Below are 18652 nucleotides of genomic sequence, written 5' to 3' on the forward strand. Positions count from 1 at the left end.
ATTGCTGGAGCTCCTGGCATCTGGTTTCCATCCCACTGCTGTGCCAGGTGCAGGCTTTTGCTGTTCTACTGGTAGTTGTTACTGGAGGAGCAAAGCACCCAGGGTCAGGGGATGTAGGTGAAGGAGCAGTTCAAGGGCAGGTGTTGTCAGGCTCTGTCCTGTTTGGCCTATGGAAGTTGTTCAATTGCTTTGTGTTTTGTCCCAGTTTTCCTGCTCTAGGTGCTTTCTGGATAATGGCGAAGATGGTGAGAACGACATGTGCATTTTGTTCAGAAGGGGAGGCTGGCTCTGTGATGTATATCGCCACAGAGAGAAATATTGCAGCTCATCAGGATTGTCTGGTGAGTGCCTTTAGCTGGTCAGTGCTGAAGGGATAAGGGGAAAGTTTCCACTGCTTATCTGTTTTTGGTTTTGCGATGATGTCTGGATTGAAAGGCTGGTTACTCAAACCAGCAAGTTTATATTATGAAAAGCTTAAAAAGCAACAGGGCTTGGCCAGGATTTTGGAGCAGGAGAGGATGTGTCTGCACAGCTGGAGCTGTTGGTTCATGGTGTTTTCATGTGTCTGTTGCTGAGCAGTGGTCCCAGACACACTTGAAAACACCACAAAGACCACATATGGTCTAGCAACAGGAATAGGTCTTCTCGAGGCACTGTTGAGACTCATCCTCTTGGATGAGGATTCTCAGACCACACAAAGTTGTATACTTAAAACTTTGCAGGAAAATATCCATATCACTTAAAGATTAAAAAACTTTCCAGTGTGTCAATAATTTAAAATAAGGAATAAAAATATCAGAAGTTGATGATATAAAAATATCTGTGAAGCTCTTAAATGTGTTTCAATCCTCCTATTCTTCTTGCCTTCCCTTTATTCTGGAATGTTGGTGGAGCTGGTTCTTGGAGTGCAGAATCAATTACAGCTGCTGTATTCTCCCTTCAGCAGAGGGAGAGTATAGCTGAGGGCAGTTTAGTGCCAGACATTGCTGCTAGAGCAGCTTTCTGGCTGTCACTGCCCCAGCATTCTTATTCTCACAATTGTTATGTCTGCATCTTTACTTTTCTGATATCTTTTTTGGCTGGTTATTTTTTATCAGAATGTTTCACAACAGCGTTGTTTTACCGCTCTTGAATGTTTTGTTTGAAACAGGTTTTATTATGGCTTTAATGTTTCTCCAGTGTTAAAACTTCTCTCTCTCTCCCTCTCTCTGTTTTTTCTTTTTTTCTGCTTTCTTTCTCCTCCCAGCAACTTTACTCATTTCTCTGCCTTAGGCTTGTTTGTGCTGTTGGGTTTTTTTTGCAGTCAGCTATCACCCTCTGAGCAGACAGACTGTGCCTGCTAGTTGATGAAAGGGTAGCTCCCTTTTGTTTGGAATTAGCTGCATGTAATGCTTAGGAAATATTTGCCAAGAACTTCCCCTTCCTCACTCACTGTCATGGCTCAGCAGTTCTGTGGGAATTAAAATGGCCTGAGTGTGCATGTATGCATTTTTAGTGAGTTTCTCCCAGGATATGTACAATGTTTCTGGTTTTTTCCTGCAGTCAGCTGTTGTCAGCATGGGGCTGTATGGAAATCTTATTACAGAGAAATGTTGCATCCAGGTGTAGGTCTGAACAGCTGAGCAAATAATAAGATGTCCAAGGTGTGGAGGTCTCTTACCTGAAGATCTCATCCTTACTCTGGGCACCTGGAATTTCACATTTTCTTTGATCATGTTTTTAATAAGTTAACTTTCTCACCTTATTATCTTTTCTTAGTTTGCCTTCAGGTTTGTGAAATCTCCTGTGTGGAAGGGGGAACTTCTTTTGATTGCAGAAATGCTTAAGCTTAGCTCCTTGTTCAGTGTAGGTGAAACCTTTTGTTAACACACAGAAAAATCAGCCTTCTTAGGTAGGGCAAGTGCAAGAAGAAAAGATGTATTCCTTGTTTCTCTTCAGCACTGATGACTGAGTCATTCTTATTTCTTATAACTGTCTCTTTTGTCTTTAGTTATTTTCCTCAGGATTTGTGGAATCTGAAGATCAGAACCCAGAAAATCTGGAAATAAGGTTTGATGTGTCATCAGTGTTAAAGGAGCTCAGGAGAGGAAAGCGGCTGGTAAGGAGATGTTTCTGAGTCTGCAGTTACTCCTGTCTCATAGTGCTGAAGGTTGTCTAACCTGTTCTGTGCTTTAAAAAAACCCATTCAAGTAGCTGGTCCTTCTGATCTAGTAAGATTAGGGAAATTGCAGGTTTAGCATTGGAGTCATTGATTTAACATTTGGTTTGGTGGAATTTAGTTCATTCTGTATTAAAATGCAGGTGGGTTTTTTTCCTGGCCTTTTGTGTCCTTAGTTGAAGTTTCCTGAGACTTTGGTATAGAACTAAGTCAGTGCCTGAAACGAAAGAATGCAATCCACAGTTGTAAAGGGGAACACATTCTGAGTTTAGCAGAAATATGATTGATTAAAGGAGGGTTTTTTTAATTGCCTTTGTCTTCAGCTGCCCTCCTCCCCAGTGTCCTGGGTGGAACTCTTTTCATTACAAAGTTAGCCTAGGAAACATAAATACAAACATTAACACGAGTTAATGTTGAAATAACTTGGGAAAGTTGCTAGTGCCCTCACATGGCTCTTTGCCTCATTTTACAAATTGATCAGTATGAATTAGAGGTAAAATAGCAAAAAGGTGGCTGCAGTAATGACCAAGGTAGGCGTTTGCAGGAGTGAATTTGCCTGATGAATTACACAGAGGTGACTTGCAATGGAATACTGGATTTTCCCACAGAGACCATCATTTGCCCTCTCTGGCAGGATTTGGAGTAGCTGCCTGTGGCATTTACGTGGCGAACCCTCTCCTGTTGCAGGTGTGCAACTTCTGCCGCAAGAAGGGGGCCACGGTGGGCTGCGAGGAGCGCGCGTGCCGCAGGAGCTACCACTTCTTCTGCGCCCTCTGCGACGATGCCGCCGTGGAGACCGACGAGGTCAACGGCGTCTACAGGTACCTCACCCAGTGTCCTCCCACTGCCACTGCCAGCCTCAGGGGGTCAGCAAGGGGGACTTCACTGGGTGGGGCTTAAAGGGCTTTTAGGCAAGGAAGTAAGTTCCCCTCTCCTAAAGAGATCCTCTGTTTGCAAACTGTGGGAGAAGCGTTCTCATTTCACAGGAAAACTTTACTGCAGTGGGAGGGAATCTGTTCGGTGCTTGAGCCTGTAACATCACTGAAAGATAACAAGGAAAAAACTGAGAAAGTCAGTCTTTTGTGACTCTCTAGCCAGTCTTCAAGAACCAAAACTTTTATTAATGTCACTCAAATTCTAAATTTTTTGTTGGTTCAGACGCTCCAGTAAACGTGGTCTGAGCACAAAGCAGGTTATAGCACTTCTAGGTCTGCTCACATTAGTCAAATTTGGGTAGTTTTCCCACCCCATGCTAGCAAAGAACTTTGCTTCCCACCAAAGCCCTTGTATGTCAAGTATGTTGCTAGCAATAACATGATTGAATGCATTCTAAATAAATTTTCTGTCTTGATCATGCTAGTCCTGGTGTCCACTGCCTTTGGGCTGCCTGCATTGCCATTGACAGATGAAACCGATTATTTGGAGGATGCAGATTAAGAGGTTGAAAAATTGGGGCTTCAGGGACCTTTTGAAATGCTGAAGTTATAGTAAAGTCTGAGGTGCATAAAAGCCCTGATGCTCATTTCTGTGCAAGGCCAGAGAGGTCACAGGTCATGTTAGACTTAGATTGATTTGGGGATCATCTAATCACTACTTGTTTCAGAAAGGGGTGGACTAGTGCAGTCCTTGGTAGTGGTGGAAGATGGGTCCTTTTGTGTCAAAAGACTCGCACTCCTGGCTGGTTCACAGCACACTCTGTCTAAAATGAATGCATCTGTGCAAGGCTGTAAGCCCAGCTGTGCAGGGAGGATGGGAGCTGTAAAATCTTCGTCAATCTGCAAAGCTCATGAAAGAGTGTAACTGGGAAGATGAAAACTTTCTATGATCACAGCATAAATGGCTTTCATCTTATAGCTTTAGAAAGGATAACTCAGGCTCAAAAAGACTGAACTCAAGATGTTGAAAAACAAGTGGGACTGACAGCAATCTAGATACAAACTGGTAAAGAAGTGCTTGCATATACAGTTTAGTTTGGTGGCATTTTGGAGCTGGTGACCTTGGAGGTTTGGAAGAGGGACCCTTAAAAATGCTTTAAGTGTCTGTGTAGCATTGATAGCCTAGGAAACCAGGCTATAGCAACCTGTATTGAGGAGTTGGGAAAGGATTAGATTAGAGAAGGATAGCAGGACAGCTTTCAAGGATTTGAACCTAAAGACTCCTGCACAGTAGCAGTGGTGTAAATAAAGCACAAAAATTGGAGCTAGCTGAAATTATTGGAGAGTACACTTGAAAAACAGTGGATGTGGATTGACAGCCCCTGCACATTTTCATGGTGAAATATAACATACCAAAAAGAGAGAATTCCTTCGAGAGAGGCAGAGCTGGTGGCTTTAAATTCTGAGTTGCCATCGTTGTGGTGATGGGTTGTGATCATCAAAACAAATGGAGCAGAATAAAAAGAGAAAGTATATGGTGCTGTGGAAGTGGCCAGTAAGAGCAGAGGTGGAGAAATCAGTACAATCTGCACTGCTGTCTTGCAAAAATGATAGTAGGGGAGTGCTTCCAAATAAAGTGGCCTGAGTAGTAAAATATACTGTCTGTACTTTATAAGATGTTCTTGTGCTTAGGATGGGTTGTTTTTAACTGTGAAAGACTAGAACTAAAGGGAGGGGAAGAATAAAAAACATTGTCCAAAGGGCAGTATTAGAAATTCAGGGATGTAAATAAGGTGTGTCCAGTATATAGCTTTCTGATGGCATTGTTAGGCATACCTAAAACTGATTTGTTCTGCTTCAAGATGCATTACAGGCAAAAGAAGTTCCTCATCAAGCCAACAGTCTGCATTTCTAAGGGCAGTATGACAATTATTAGAAAATGTCCTAGTAAAAGCAGTTCCCTTTAAAAATTGCCATGCCTCCTGACAAGGCTTTTTTGCTTAAGAAGTGACTTGGGATGCTTCTGTAAGAAAGGCATATTATAAAAGTTGGTTCATGTTCTCTGCACATTATCCAAAAGATAAGGAATATTTTCAGATAAATTTGTTTCATTTTGCCTCTTCCAAGGAATTCAGATTGCTCTCCTAGAACCACTGAAAATATTCCCATTTCACATATTCCTGAAGTGTTTAAGTAACAAATGGACTGAGCAGCTTTAAACTACTGGATCTCACACAGGGTTGCCCCACATACTGGGGATTTGGGGGCCATTCCATGAGCACAGGGCAGCGGGAGGGAGGGGCACAGAGATCTCCAGGCAGGTGAGTGCATGGTGGTGCCATGTGGCACTGCCAGCATCCTGCAGGGCTGAGGAATGGAAGGTGACACTGGGCAGATGTGTCTGAGGAGGCTCCTGGCCCGTGTGGGGCAGAGCTGCTGTGATGGAGCAGTGTCAGGACTGTGGTGTTTCACCTTGGGAGCGTTAATCTCATTTCAGTGTCTCTGACCCAGTGATGGCCACACGCATGAAATGTGTCTGACTCAGGGCCTGAGCAGTGGGCAGGCCCAGACAGGGGGGCTGATGGAGCTGATCATTCAGAGCTTCAGTGCTGAGAATCCACTGCGGCTCTAGGAGTACAGACACAAGGTTGTGCATGCACGGGACTTTAAAGCAGGTGGTTTTTGAGGTGGGTAATGCTGAACAAAAATCCTGGTTTTTTTGAACTGTCTTTCAGTTTATGTTCGATGGAAAGAGGAGAAAATATATGTTCAAATAGGTCAACATAACTCTGTTTGCATATTTTTTAATACTTCTTCTCTTTTTCTTGAAATTGAACTTAAATTTTAGAGTGTTCTGCCCAAAACATGACCCAGGGAATAGGACCAATCGCTATGGTGAGTTTCTTTAATGACTTCATTGATTTCATTTGTTTTAAAAGTTTGCATCCTACAATCAGTAATTCATAAGAACAAGATAAATATTACCACCTTCGTATCAAGTGGTGAATTTCTAATCTTGCAAGAGTGGTTTGGTTAAGATCCACATGTATGCACAAAAAGGAAAGTTTTTTGAAGTGGGAAAAGTTAAAATTTAATCCTTCCCGAATCTCCTTGAAAACTGACTTAAACCACAATAGACCCAATCCTTAATGGAATCATTCTTACTCTTCTTTGGGCAAGTAGGCCCAAGCAGCTTGTAAAACCCATGTGAGACAGGCGAGCCACACACAAGTTTGCACTAGATAAGTAAGGAAAAGACTGTTTCAGGATAAGTCACCTTGGGATTTTATCTGTGTTTATGCAGACATTGACATTTGCATCTTCTGTATTCACTGCAGTAGTTTTTAAAATAGGGCCTTTCATTCTGAAGGATCCCAAGAGCTTTTGAAGTGTAACAAAAGGGTTGTACAATCCTTGTTTAGGGATTGCTTCCTGTGCTGCAGAAATGCAGCTTCATTTGGCAGTCCTGGCCCTTCCTGATTCAGAGGTATTTGGAAATCCCAACCAAAGCTGGACATTGTTAGCATAATGCAGAGAACTCTGCTCACAGTGAAGCGGCTCCTGGACTGGCCTTCACTTTGAATTTGACCTCAATTGAACTGAGTCTTGCTCCACCCTGGTGACACTGAAGAGATGGGTTAGGTGATTATAATTTAAGCTTTTATTCATCAGGGGCTTTGCAGAAAGACTCCACAACTTGTAAAAGTTGGAAGGTAGATATGTATTTATTCAGCACTGGGCACATGTGGGATCTCTCTGAAGCTAGCTGCAGGGTCTGAGGAGCCCCTCTTATCTCCAACAGGCCTCGCATTCCTTCCACCTTGTTTGGGGTAATGAGCTCTTCTTATCAGGATCCCTGCATTCCTTTTTCCATCTTTGCAGGCCTTTGCCAGCACAGCAAGTTACAAGCTGAGCAGGTTAAGCAACATACATCATCTAAAACAGCTGTCCCGACTCTGAAATTCATTTCTACCCTAAATTAATTTCTAACCCCCCTGGCTCACTTTTTAGCCAGACATACAGTCTTTTCAATATCTGATATTGCTCTGGTTCACTAACCAAATGCATCCTCTTAGTTTACTCAGTAGTTTCGGTTTTAATTTACCCATAGTTCTGAATCCTGACCTTTCTTCCCTTTTCAAAATTATTTTGATTTCTGTGGTCTCATGGTTGTCAGTGTCTGTTGGGGCTGCCCAGGGTGCCAGGTGATCTCCTGTACAAGTACTGGACAGGCCCAGAATTGCTTTGTTTCCAGTACCAGATAATATTCAGGCATTAGGTCCAGCCCTCTAGACCACTCCTTGTTCATCAGGAGTACTTAAGTCTTACAGGGTTGAATCACAGAATGATTTGGGTTGGAAGGAACTTTGAAGACTATCTAGTTCCAGCCTGCTTGCCTTGGGCAGGCACATGTTCCACTAGACCAGGTTCTCAAAGCTCCATCCAGCCTGGTCTTGAACATTTCCAGAGACAGGGCATCCATAACTTCTCTGGATAAACTGTTCTAGAGTGTCAATACCCTCGCAGTATGGCATTTCTTTATATCTAACCTAAGCCTGCTGTCTTTCAGTCTGAAGCCATCTCCCTTTGTCCTGTCACTACATGCTCTGGTACAAAGTCATTTTCTGGCTTTCTTGTAGCCCCCTTTAGAAACTGGATGGGGTTTTTGTCTTCAAATGCTGCATATGCAATGTTCCCTGAGAAGAGAGTTTTCTCCTAGAGGAGTTCTTCTAGTGGCACTTAATTTAGAGACCTTCTGTTTCTGAGGGGCAAATGATTTCTACTGGCAGTGTCTACCCTGCCTCCTGAATGTGCTTCTCTCACCTCCTGAGGGTAGCTGTACCCTGGGAAGTGGGGAGCAAGTGGGAGAGTTGAGTAGAAGACACTTGGTTCCCTGAGCCCAGTGTCTCCTGCTTCATAGTTTGGAGAATAGGGGATCAAGGAAGATCCCCTAATTCTTGTTCATACAGCATTCTTGTGCTGGTATGTCAGAGCTCTGCTGTGTGATTGGAAAGAGATAAAGGTGCCTTATGGGCCAGGAACTCTCCTTGCAGCTCTGTGCAGCAAGGATGTGAGAGCAGCTTAGACTTGGAAACAGGCTCCAACCTCTGTTTAACTGGCAGAGTTGGATGTGGACAGAGTAAAGCTGACAAATGCAGGAGAGCAGCCAGCACTGTGCAGGGCAGGAGGAGCAGGGCTGCTCTTCAGACTATGTTTCTCTTGTATAAGGCATCCTTACAGCAGATACCAGGGAGAGCTCAGAAAATCCCATCATGTGTCAAAAATACCACATTGGACAGCAAGGAATACTTGTACCTACAGCAGTATCTCCCACACTGCCCTGAAATTGGCCTTACAGGTTTGGTTTGCATGAAGTGAGAGACCAATTTTCTTTCAGCCCATGAGAAATGCAAATGTACAGCACCAGTGCCCAAAGCCCAAACTTGTTTTCACTGCCTCTGTATACAGCAATGGCTCCTCATTCCCCTTGATAGGATGATTTCTAACAGGGAGGGCCTTACTAAGTAGTGCCCAGAGGTTCTGGAATTAAACAGGGAAGGGAAAGTATAACCCCACTGTACACTAAACATTCAGGTTTTGGTGGGTGGTAGCACTCTTCTCTGCCTTTCTCTGCTCCTGCCATGTCTTCTTGCCAGAGCTATCCCTCTCTGCTTGTGATACTGTAGCTGTTTCCAAAAGCTGCCAGTTGTGATGTTGGCAAGGGTCTGGTGCATGCTCATGGAAAGGATGCAGTGAAAGCAGAGATAATTTTTCAGAGATCTTGTACCACACAACTACAAACACTTTGTAGCATAAATAATAGTAAACTGAAAAATCAAATTATTACAATAATAGTAAACTGTCAGTCAAATAGTAAACTGACAAGTCAAACCTTCTGGAGGTTTTCTGGGAGGGTCCTTATGTTGATGAAAACTCTAATGCCATTTGTATGTCTTTGATACACCTAAGTAATTCTTTATGTAGTCTTAGTTTTGAGGGTGTATTAACATACGTAAGAATTGTTTGTTAAACCAAACTGTTTTTTACCACCTAGAAGTGATGTTGCTGCCAGGAGGAATAAGTTCACTCTGCCATAATTAAAAATCTGCTGAGTTGAAAAGGTTAAGTGATATCCTAATGCTATAATGATTTGCACTTTTCCTAATGGGTGGTTGATGCTTGCAATTTTCCTTAATGGAAACAGTGTGAATTCTGCTGAAATGTCAGATTTTTGGGAAAGCTGAAACATATTTCTGCCTTGCCACTCAAAGGGCCTTACTTCCTTAGTTTTTTGGGAAAATAAGGAATTTAAATGATGTGTGATGGTCAGTCTGAGGTTGTCACTTTTGTTACTTTGTTGTTTATTGATTCCTAGATGCAGCTAATAAGAAAAGAAGACGTACGTTGACGTCTCCCACCATCACAGAAGAAATGGTAATTCTGAATTTCAGTAGTATTTTCAGGAGACCCACACCTGCTACTGCAAAGGACTTGCATATCAAAGTATTCTGACAGTATTTTCAGGAGACCCACACCTGCTACTGCAAAGGACTTGCATATCAAAGCATTCTGACAGTGTTCAGAAAGAGCCTTGGGAGTTCCCAGTAGGCATTTGTTAACTTCTCTGCTATTTGCAAATGCAGTGGTTAAGGAAGGTGATGTCCCAGGTGTTTGGCTTTTCTTAAGGCATTTTTGCTTTGAAGCAGTTTTTGCTTCCATTTTCAAAATAGAATGTCAGCAGAGGAATATTGTTAGCCACTCAGAGAAGCTGACTATGTTCACAGACATGTGGACTGCTTTTTATCTTTCTGCTAAGACACAAGTATGATAATGACAACATCAGTAAATGTCAGCATGATGTAAAAATGCATTGTTTTGATTTTCTTACAGAGTACAGAAGAGACAGCAGAAGAAAACAGTTTACGAATACTAAAAAGAAAAAACAACAGGCATAAAGGTGAGACTCATTTGATACCAGAAGGGTTAATTCAGTTTTTACTGTGCCTGTGAAACTTTCAGCAGAGAAACAAGGCATGCAAATGCTGCTCCTCCAGCAAGGACAGAGGGAAGACAAGAAGAAGATATGTGGCTCAAGAATGCAGTGATAGATGGAACAAAGGACTTATTCTCTGGGAGCCTGGGGTGGGATTTATGATAATGGATAAATTGTAAGTGTATGTAGGGAGTGTATATGAGCAACACACTTAATGTAGAGCCATGGTGTCCATGTAAGGTTAGGTGAATTCCCTGCAGAGCCTTGGGCCTGAAGAAAGGATGCTCTCTTTAACTTCAGTGTTAAGGAGCCTTATTCTGATATTTTGGACATTTGATAACAACTTCATGGAGCAACTAGGAGGTACTGTGATCTGTTATGTTCAAGTGCAGAGCTTGGAGATGGCTGGTAGCAAATTCTATGCTGCAAATGTATTTTTATGATTCTCCTGAGACAAGTGGTGCTCTGTGCTCTGGTGTGGCAGCAGAAGTCTGATTTGAAGAATGTTTTAATAACTGTGCAGCAAACAAATGCCTGTGGTGAGACTTGCTGTGTGATGTGAGCTGGTGATTCAGATGGGAATGCCCCCCTCTGGCTGCTGTGTTCAGCTCTGTCTTCTGCAGGCAGGGGTGCCTCTGCCTGACGTTGCTCCTCCATATCAGAACAGTTAAATCTGAAATGGGAACCCTGGAAGGCATTAACAGAGGAGGTGCTCTGAGTAGGGGGCAGCACATCTTGCCTTTGGAAGCCTGGGTGTACACAGGGTGCTTAACACAATATAGGCTTTCACTGCATATATATGGTGTTACAACAGTGAGATGCATCACAGGAGCTATCCTGCAGTTTTCATGTTACTCTGAAGCTCTTGCTGCAGTTGCTTGTTGGGATTCTGCTGCTGGCACTTGGAAGTTTGGAATGTGCTAGATGGTGATTATTCACCTCACTGTGGATATGCTTAATGTATGTGCATGGTATTGCAAGTGGCTGCCTAGTGGTCTTTTTTGAATTGCATTACCACTGTAAAGAACAGGAAACCTATAAAGAATCCTGGAATACTCCTAGAGCATCTCGTGTAAGTGAGAAGGCATTTCCTCACAAATGTCTCCAGTAAAATGTAACATTGTTTTTAACAGGGACTGGCACACTTCTGTGAGCCATCCAGTGGCTCTTTGCTTTTGAACAACCCATTGTATTGATCTTACTAAAACTTGCTGCTGCTCAGAGATAAAGAAAAAATGGTTATTTCTCTATCAATCCAAATCTGACAAAGTCGGTATATAAAATAGGCTGTAATAAAAAACTTTAGTTGCCTGGATCACTTGGAATAAAAGTAGCCTCAATTTTTATCAAATCTGATTCATTTATTGCACTGTTTTCAAGCTTTACCTTTAGCTTTAGTCCATGGTGGAGTCCTAAGGATTGGTGAAGCTGCAAGCAAGACAAATCACTAGGGGGTATCATGAGCTTTAGGAATGGAACATTTAGAGCTGTGGAGCTGTTTGCTTGTGATGAATGAAGCCAAATCTAGAGCTTAGGGAATTTTACATCCAGCACAGTGCTTACATTTGCCTGGCTACTTTTTTGTTCCCACTTAAAAGGGCTGTGTGGGTGGCTGGAGGAGCCAGAGATCTGCAAAACTATTTGTTACTGGTGGAAGGGCTTTGGCTTAAATCTTAGTTTTTAGTTTGGCTTAAGCTTTAGTTAGAAGAGAGGGAGCAAAGCCCACTTTACAGATCACTTCTGTATGAGAATGCTTTTGTGTTTTAACAGTTCGGATAGACTTTGTTAGGAAGTGCAAACAAGCTGGGCTTCTGGATGACATATTTGAAGAAATGCTGGACACACTTCATCTGGCTCAGGAAAAGCTGATGGATGACAACACTTCAGAAACAGGTATGTTTCAGGGGGACCCATGGCAGGGACTCTGCTGTCAGAGTAGAGGTGCAGATCTGAATCCTGGGCACTTGGCCCTGGGCAACCTTCCTGAGAATAGCATGGTGCTAAATAACTCAGTCCTTATTTCTGCAGCTGTGCAGGAGGTTGAAAATTACCTCCCCTTTTGAATGACCACTTACAATGAAAGTTCCAAGGAACTTCTTTCTCAAAATTACATAAGAGCTGCCAACTCAGCATCTCCACTGAGACCTTCTGACTTGAATTTTTGAAGCCACCTTTTACATGCTGACATAAGCATAGGAAGGTTCAATTCAGCCTCTCCTCCCAGGAACTGGGGAACAGAGAGGTCCTGAAGAGAGCCAGGTTTTATTTAGGTCATAAGTCCGTGTTGCTCTTGCAGCTTCACAGAGGTACCAGCTGTCTGTTAATATCAGCACTCTCTTCTGAGTGAAAATCCCTAAGTATGTACCTTTTAAGGCTTTGGATGATTTGTTACAAGTGTACTGCAGCTGTTAGTGTCTGTTTCAGGTTTTTATGGGTTTATCACCTTGTATGAGGCACTTTGTTTTTAAAGAATTCCAATCTAATGTTGCTTTGTCCACAACACAGTTAAAGAAAGTTTTGAACTTTCCTCTCCAATTGCCCTCCCAGTTTTGCAAAGTTAGGAGTAATACCTTTGCATAAAGAAGGCTATTTTATGCAAAGTAACTGAAGCACATGCATGGAAAGTGAAATGTCCCACCTGGAAAGTCTTCCTTCATGAGCAGCTGGTGTGTCAGTTGAACTCTGTGAGTGTTTTGTATTTTGCTTCAGCAGAAGCCTCAGGTATGAAATTGAGGTGTAATTCTTGGATATTTCTTAACAGCAAATGGGGATAGCTCAGCCCCACAGCTGACGAGTCAGGAGGAGTTGGTGCAGTCAGCTCTGCCATCACACAGTCCTGGCACACTGAAGTCAAATATGACTTAAGTATATTGCTCTTCTTTAAATGCACTGTTCATGTGGTGCAAACACAAAAAAGGAATAATCTTCTGTATGAAACTAAAAAGAAAGAATTGACAACTTGATCCTTTTTTCTCAATATAGATTATATGAGAAGGAAGACATCTTAAAACCTTGAGCAGTCAGTATAATGGAAAATAAGTAATTACTTTTTTGTGGTACTTCTAATGTAGGGCTCTGTAAACCTTTACTCAGTAGTATTACATCAAATTATCTCTTTCCCCAGAGTATGAAGAGACAGTGATGGCACTGTTTGACTGTGGACTGTTTGAAAACATACTGACAAATATTTATTCAGGTATGTGCAGAAAAGCTCTCAGAGGAGCAGCTGGTCTGGGATTTGGCATTGAAGTTATTCTAATGAGAATTTTGATAGAACAATAATTTAAAATGAAAATTCCAAGGAACTGTTTTTCTCAGTGTTATATGAACAGTTGAATAAAAGCCAGGGCTAACTGAATCTTTAGAAATACAGTATATCACATGGGGCTGGCTGACCTGAAGGAGGGAGCCACTCACAGTTCCACAGCTTTAGAAGGCCAAAGGGTCTCCACCCCAGGGGAACTCTGCTCTCCTGCAGTTTATTTGGGTTCCTTCTCCACAGCCTCCCTTCAGCAGTTTGCCAGTGTTACAGCTGTGCTGCTGGCTGACAAGTGCTGGTCAGAGTAGTGCTTTCCACTGAAACACAGCAGCCAAAGGCCAGCAGAACTCACCTGGACCGGGGGGCAATTGTGCTTTGAAAAACAGGATGAGAATGCTCAGAGTGAAATGCAAACAAAGGCAGGAACAGTTACTTGGGAGTACTGGTGTGGAAGGAAACTGTGGGGCTTGGATTCTCAGCTGTTTGAAGCAACAAGGCTGAAGGTGGTTTTCAGTCAGGCAGGTCTCATGCTTCCCATTTCCCTCTCCAACAGCTGTTCTACCTTTTGCTTTAATTTATTCTGGTGAAAAGAGTTTTAATTAGCTAATGTTGAGGTTTGGTTATGTGAAGATGATGTTTGCTGTTTCTCCTTCACTTGACTGAAAAAGCCACTCCTCCCTTCAGTCTCCTGTTCTTGCACTTAAATTCCTTTTTCAGCAGTTGGAGTGTCCAGTGTTGCAGTTGTCTGACACAGGTTCCACCACTGCCTCATCTGAGGACATTAAAACATCTCTGCTCGAAATTCCTCATGTGACACAACCTTGGATCACACTTGTTTCTTTCACTGCTGCATCAATTATTTCATCCTCTTCTCGGCTTACAGGAAAATCTCTTGATATTGGCACCTCCCTGCACACAACCATGTGATTCTCATGGGTACTAGTTGTCCCCTCTCCAAATCCCCACAACTCAAGCAGCTCAATTCTTCCTGTACTGCACAATCTTCTTTTCTGAGACCTTTTTATTTCAAGGTCAATAATAATGAGGTTGGTTCCACAACTGATCCAAGAGAAGCTCTTAGAATGAAGCAGTGAGAAAGAAATGAAAACCATGCTAATTACAAATGAAACTGTAGAGGGGAAAGCAAATCACCAGCTGCTATTTTTTTCTTCTTTTTTTGTTTATTGTTACTGTTGTCATAATCTCTTATAAGCTCTAACTAGCTTTGTGGTGACATACTAAGTCAAGGACTACATAAAGTAGGACTGGTATAAATTCTGTGTTTCAGGCTGATGATTTTGGGTCATCTGCCGTGCTTTAAATTCAATGTTTTTGTCACTTCTTAAATCATCATGCAAGTCCTGTTCTAAAGCCTTACATGCCAGCACAGCAAGGCTGCTCTGAACTGTAACTGGTGAAAGGGCTTTTTAAAATCCCTTTTTATATACAAGAATCCACACTCCTTTTGCAATGTGCAGCTTTACTGCAAACTCAACTGCATGTAAAACCTTCCACACAGGATATACTGTTGCCTCAGCAGCAGTTTCAGATTTCTTGGTTGGAGGTTCTTTTCCTCTTCTCCAAGGGAAAGTGACTTCTTTTAGTTTTGTTTTCAGTTCTGTTGTGCATCCTGCTTGGGCAGGATGCCTCCATCAGATTCCCTCTCCTCTGTGCTGGTCAGCAGTCTGGTCAGAAGCTTTTGAGCTCCTTGACAGCATTTGTTTTCAGGGGTTTGTAGCAGCAAATTCTGCAATTCAGATAAAGGTTATGGAGACAAAGGCCATGATACTTAATTTTAAAACTGTTGTGCAGTTCCTTCACTGAGAGCCCCATAGCACTTGGGGCAGTCATTCCAGGTCCACATCCCTCAGGCCATTCCTGATTTTACAGAAATACATTTTCTTTCCCTTCAGCTCATTTCCTCTATGAGGTGGAAGGTTCTCAGTCTCTTACCTGTCTTCCTTTCCTGTGGAAGCATTTTTGTAGGCCAGTCATTCCCATCACTGACATCTTCTCTGGGCTATTTCTATTTCTGCCACATCCTTTTGACAGGAGAGAAACTGAGCTGTGGGTGTTCCATCTGTAACTCTCCCAAATGCTGAATCAACAGGATCACAGAGTGTTCTGAGTTGGAAGGAACCTGCAAGGATCACTGAGTCCAACTCTTAAGTGGCGTGTATGGGGATAATGGGGATTGAACCCATAACCATTGGCATTATTAGCACCATGCTCTGACCAGCTGAGCTGCTTTGTTCATTTCTGATCATTAATTCATATCCAGATACTCTCTTAAGAGGGCTTTTCCCCCTGGTTCCACTTGTACATGTCAAATTTCTTCAGGCATGTGTCACCTGAGTGCAGAGAGAAGGGGCATCTCCTTCTCTCCAGTCAGAGCTAGGCTGGGGCACCAGGTCCCTCTTCAGTGGACACTACCAGAATTTCCCAGCAGGCACCAACAGTGCTCTGGCTGCCCATCTTCAGCAGCCACGCCCAACTTTGGGTAATGGATTTAAAAACGTGTCCCTGTCCATCACCTTCCACATCCACCCACAGGCAGCAGGTGCTGTGTTTTCTCACTCAGAGGAAGAAGCAGGAAGAAGCAGCAGGGAGGCAAAAGGCCAAAGTCCTTTCCTTTCTTTTCTTTTCTTTTTTTTTTTTTTTCAAATCACTTAAGGCTTTTTTATTTTGAATGGCATAGGGTAAACATCTGGAGATGTTTCTGCACTCTCCTCACTGGAACTTTGGAGACATTTTTCAACATCTTCTTCCCCAAAAGAAGAAAAATACATTCAGTTTGTACAAAATGTCTTCTTCTTACTAGGATCTGAACTCTCAACATTCTCACACACTGAGAAAGTTGTTTGTTGTTCACAGACCAGCCTTGCTGCTCAGAGGTCACCAACACCTCTGTGTGTCCTGCTAACTGAACAAAGCAGGTGCTTCATTGAAAATTTGGAATTAACCCTGTAAGGTTGTGGTAATGCTTCTGAATACTGGCCAGGTTCCTTACTGAGCTCTCACTGACTTCAATAATCTTTAACATCAGGGAAATGGAAGCAGCAGAGGGAAGCAGAAATGCAGTCAAGCAGGGCTTTGCAAATAAGGTAAACAACTTGGGTAATCCCATCAGGATACTGTCAATAATGATTGTGCCAGAAGCAGGAGAATAAATGCTATTGAATTGTGGTTTTGAGAATCAAGTTCTTGAATGCAGTTGTCCAAACCATCTGGTTTTAAGTTTAATTTTGTTGTTGGCTAAAATCCATTAGGCTTGTAAATTTGCTTTAGGAGTGTAATTCAGAAATGGTATCTTTAAAGATTGAAAATCATTGTTGGGGGAGTTCTCACACAAACAGGCTCTGAAAACAGAACCTTTAAACTCATATGCCAGTTAACACAGGGGATTAGTAGCTAAACTAGTGATTTTTACATATGCCGAGATGTTTGAAATTTAATCTCAAAACTAGTTCTGTTATAGAGGGATGGCAGAGGACATGACTCCTGCTCTGTGCTTTCTCTGACACACCAGCCAGGCTCTCTGCAGACACAGAGTTCAGCTCTTTGTGAGGACACCAGCTGTGCAGGGTGGTAGGTTACAGGCATTGCTGCAGAAAGGCAAAGGCTTTATTGTAGATTAAACCAAGCAGTGGTAGCTCTGCAGAGTTAATGAATATGTAATGTATTTTATATCAGTAATACTTATGTATAATAATAAAATCTTTTTATTCCTTCATAATTAAAGCTTTTTATCCCTTTTTCATAATAGGAACAGAAGAAAAAATCCAGAAACTTCTGGAAAACAGAAAAAGACTGGATCACAAGATTGAGCTGCTGCAGGACTTAAAAGAAGTCATCCTTCCTACTCCAGAGAACATGGCCAGTACATCCAGTACAGTGTCTGAATAACCCCTCTCTGTGATGGTGCAATTGTTAGGATTTTTAATGATAAAAACCATAGACCAGTCTGGTCGGTGCCCAATTTCCCAGCCCGAAGATGAGGGCTGAATGGGTGCAAGAATGTGCTGTTATACTCATTTTTATACCTCACTGTTGCAATAATTTAAAGTCCTTCAAGTGTTCAAATTTTCCTCTTCAAATTTTTCCCTGGTTCCACTATAAATTTCCACTTATATTGCACAATGGAATATAAATGAGTGTTACTAACTAAATTTAGCTTTTGCAACAACTCAACAGAACCCTCCAGGGAAGACTTTTTTTCTCAAAGCCAGGGCCATGTTCAGCTGCCACAGAACACTTGCTAAATTCACTTTACCTGTGGGAGCCCTCTCCTGGCTGGGCAGTAGGGCCTCACTGTCTGTGTCTAGACAGTGATGTTTGAAGGATCGTAGTGCTGCTTTGGCTTTCCCAGAAAAGATAAAGGAGCAGCACTTGCACTCAAAGAAGTCTTCTGGATTACAAACAGGAGTTTAATTTAAAAAGCCAAATTATTCTTTATTGACTGGTCCAGGGGCACTGTTTCTGCTATACTGGCAGTGGTAAAGCAGTGTTTACAGGCAGACCAGAAAGGGTTGGGCATTATACTCAGAACAAGTACAATGTCAAATGGAGCAAAACAGTGACTGGATCGTCCCTTCTCCATTAAGAAAGGGTTCAATTTTCATGTGTTTTGTCTTTAAAATATTGCTTGAATACAGAAAAGCCACAACAGGCTAAGTTAATAAAATAAAACATTTTTTAAAGGAGCTGTGTGTGGAGTTGTGCTCCCCATCCCTAAGCTGCTGCACAGGACACAGCCAGGAAGGGGGAATGCTGTCAGCCATGCTCTTGCTGAGGGGCAAGCAGAGCACTGGCAAACACCACTTGGTGTGACACATGTGACATCCTGGCACAACAGCTGTACTCTCTCCATGACCACTTGGAATTCCTCACTTGAGCTTGCTCTGTAGGAAGGTGAGGATTGATAAGCACAGAATAACAGCATTCAAAATGAGCTCTTGAACAATAAGGTATGCTTGATTTAACAAATTAATAGTAATTTTAATTGCTTAGAGTTCAAGTCTGCTGCCCTTCTAGGCCTAGAAACATCACCAGTTTACTGCCCATGGCCAGAACTTGAGGGCCCCTCAGCCTGAAAAAAAACCCACCTAAACCAAAAATGCATTAACAAGCTCTGTCATTAAACACAGTAAGAATGATAAGAATGGTCCATACATACCTTCAGAAGGGTTACAGCCACTTAAGGATGACTTAGTATAAAAAGTCAGATCCATAGAGTGAACCACTGAGGTCTAAAATTAGTGCCTACAAAGAAATCTGTGAACTTCTGAAATCAAGAGCACAGGTATTTTGTCAGGCACAGTGAAATCAGCAAGATTCATTGTATGGGGTAAGTTGGGTTTTGGCTT

At 42.3% G+C, this 18652-nt stretch overlaps 1 protein-coding gene across 1 annotated transcript in view; it reads left to right on the forward strand.

The window, feature by feature from the left end:
• Positions 1-17989, forward strand: part of SETDB2 (SET domain bifurcated histone lysine methyltransferase 2) — a 47415-nt gene extending 29426 nt beyond the window's left edge. Inside the window, exons 16-24 of the mRNA XM_077174670.1 lie at positions 206-341; positions 1991-2098; positions 2846-2979; positions 5882-5928; positions 9410-9468; positions 9925-9991; positions 11798-11920; positions 13152-13223; positions 17053-17989. Of these exons, the coding sequence (XP_077030785.1) occupies positions 206-341; positions 1991-2098; positions 2846-2979; positions 5882-5928; positions 9410-9468; positions 9925-9991; positions 11798-11920; positions 13152-13223; positions 17053-17192 (886 nt within the window). The 3' untranslated portion in view covers positions 17193-17989. The remainder of the gene's footprint in view (positions 1-205; positions 342-1990; positions 2099-2845; positions 2980-5881; positions 5929-9409; positions 9469-9924; positions 9992-11797; positions 11921-13151; positions 13224-17052) is intronic.
• Positions 17990-18652: the final 663 nt, after the last annotated feature.

The sequence above is a fragment of the Agelaius phoeniceus genome, chromosome 2 (genome assembly GCF_051311805.1).
Source record: "Agelaius phoeniceus isolate bAgePho1 chromosome 2, bAgePho1.hap1, whole genome shotgun sequence".
In the NCBI taxonomy this organism is placed as follows: domain Eukaryota; kingdom Metazoa; phylum Chordata; class Aves; order Passeriformes; family Icteridae; genus Agelaius; species Agelaius phoeniceus.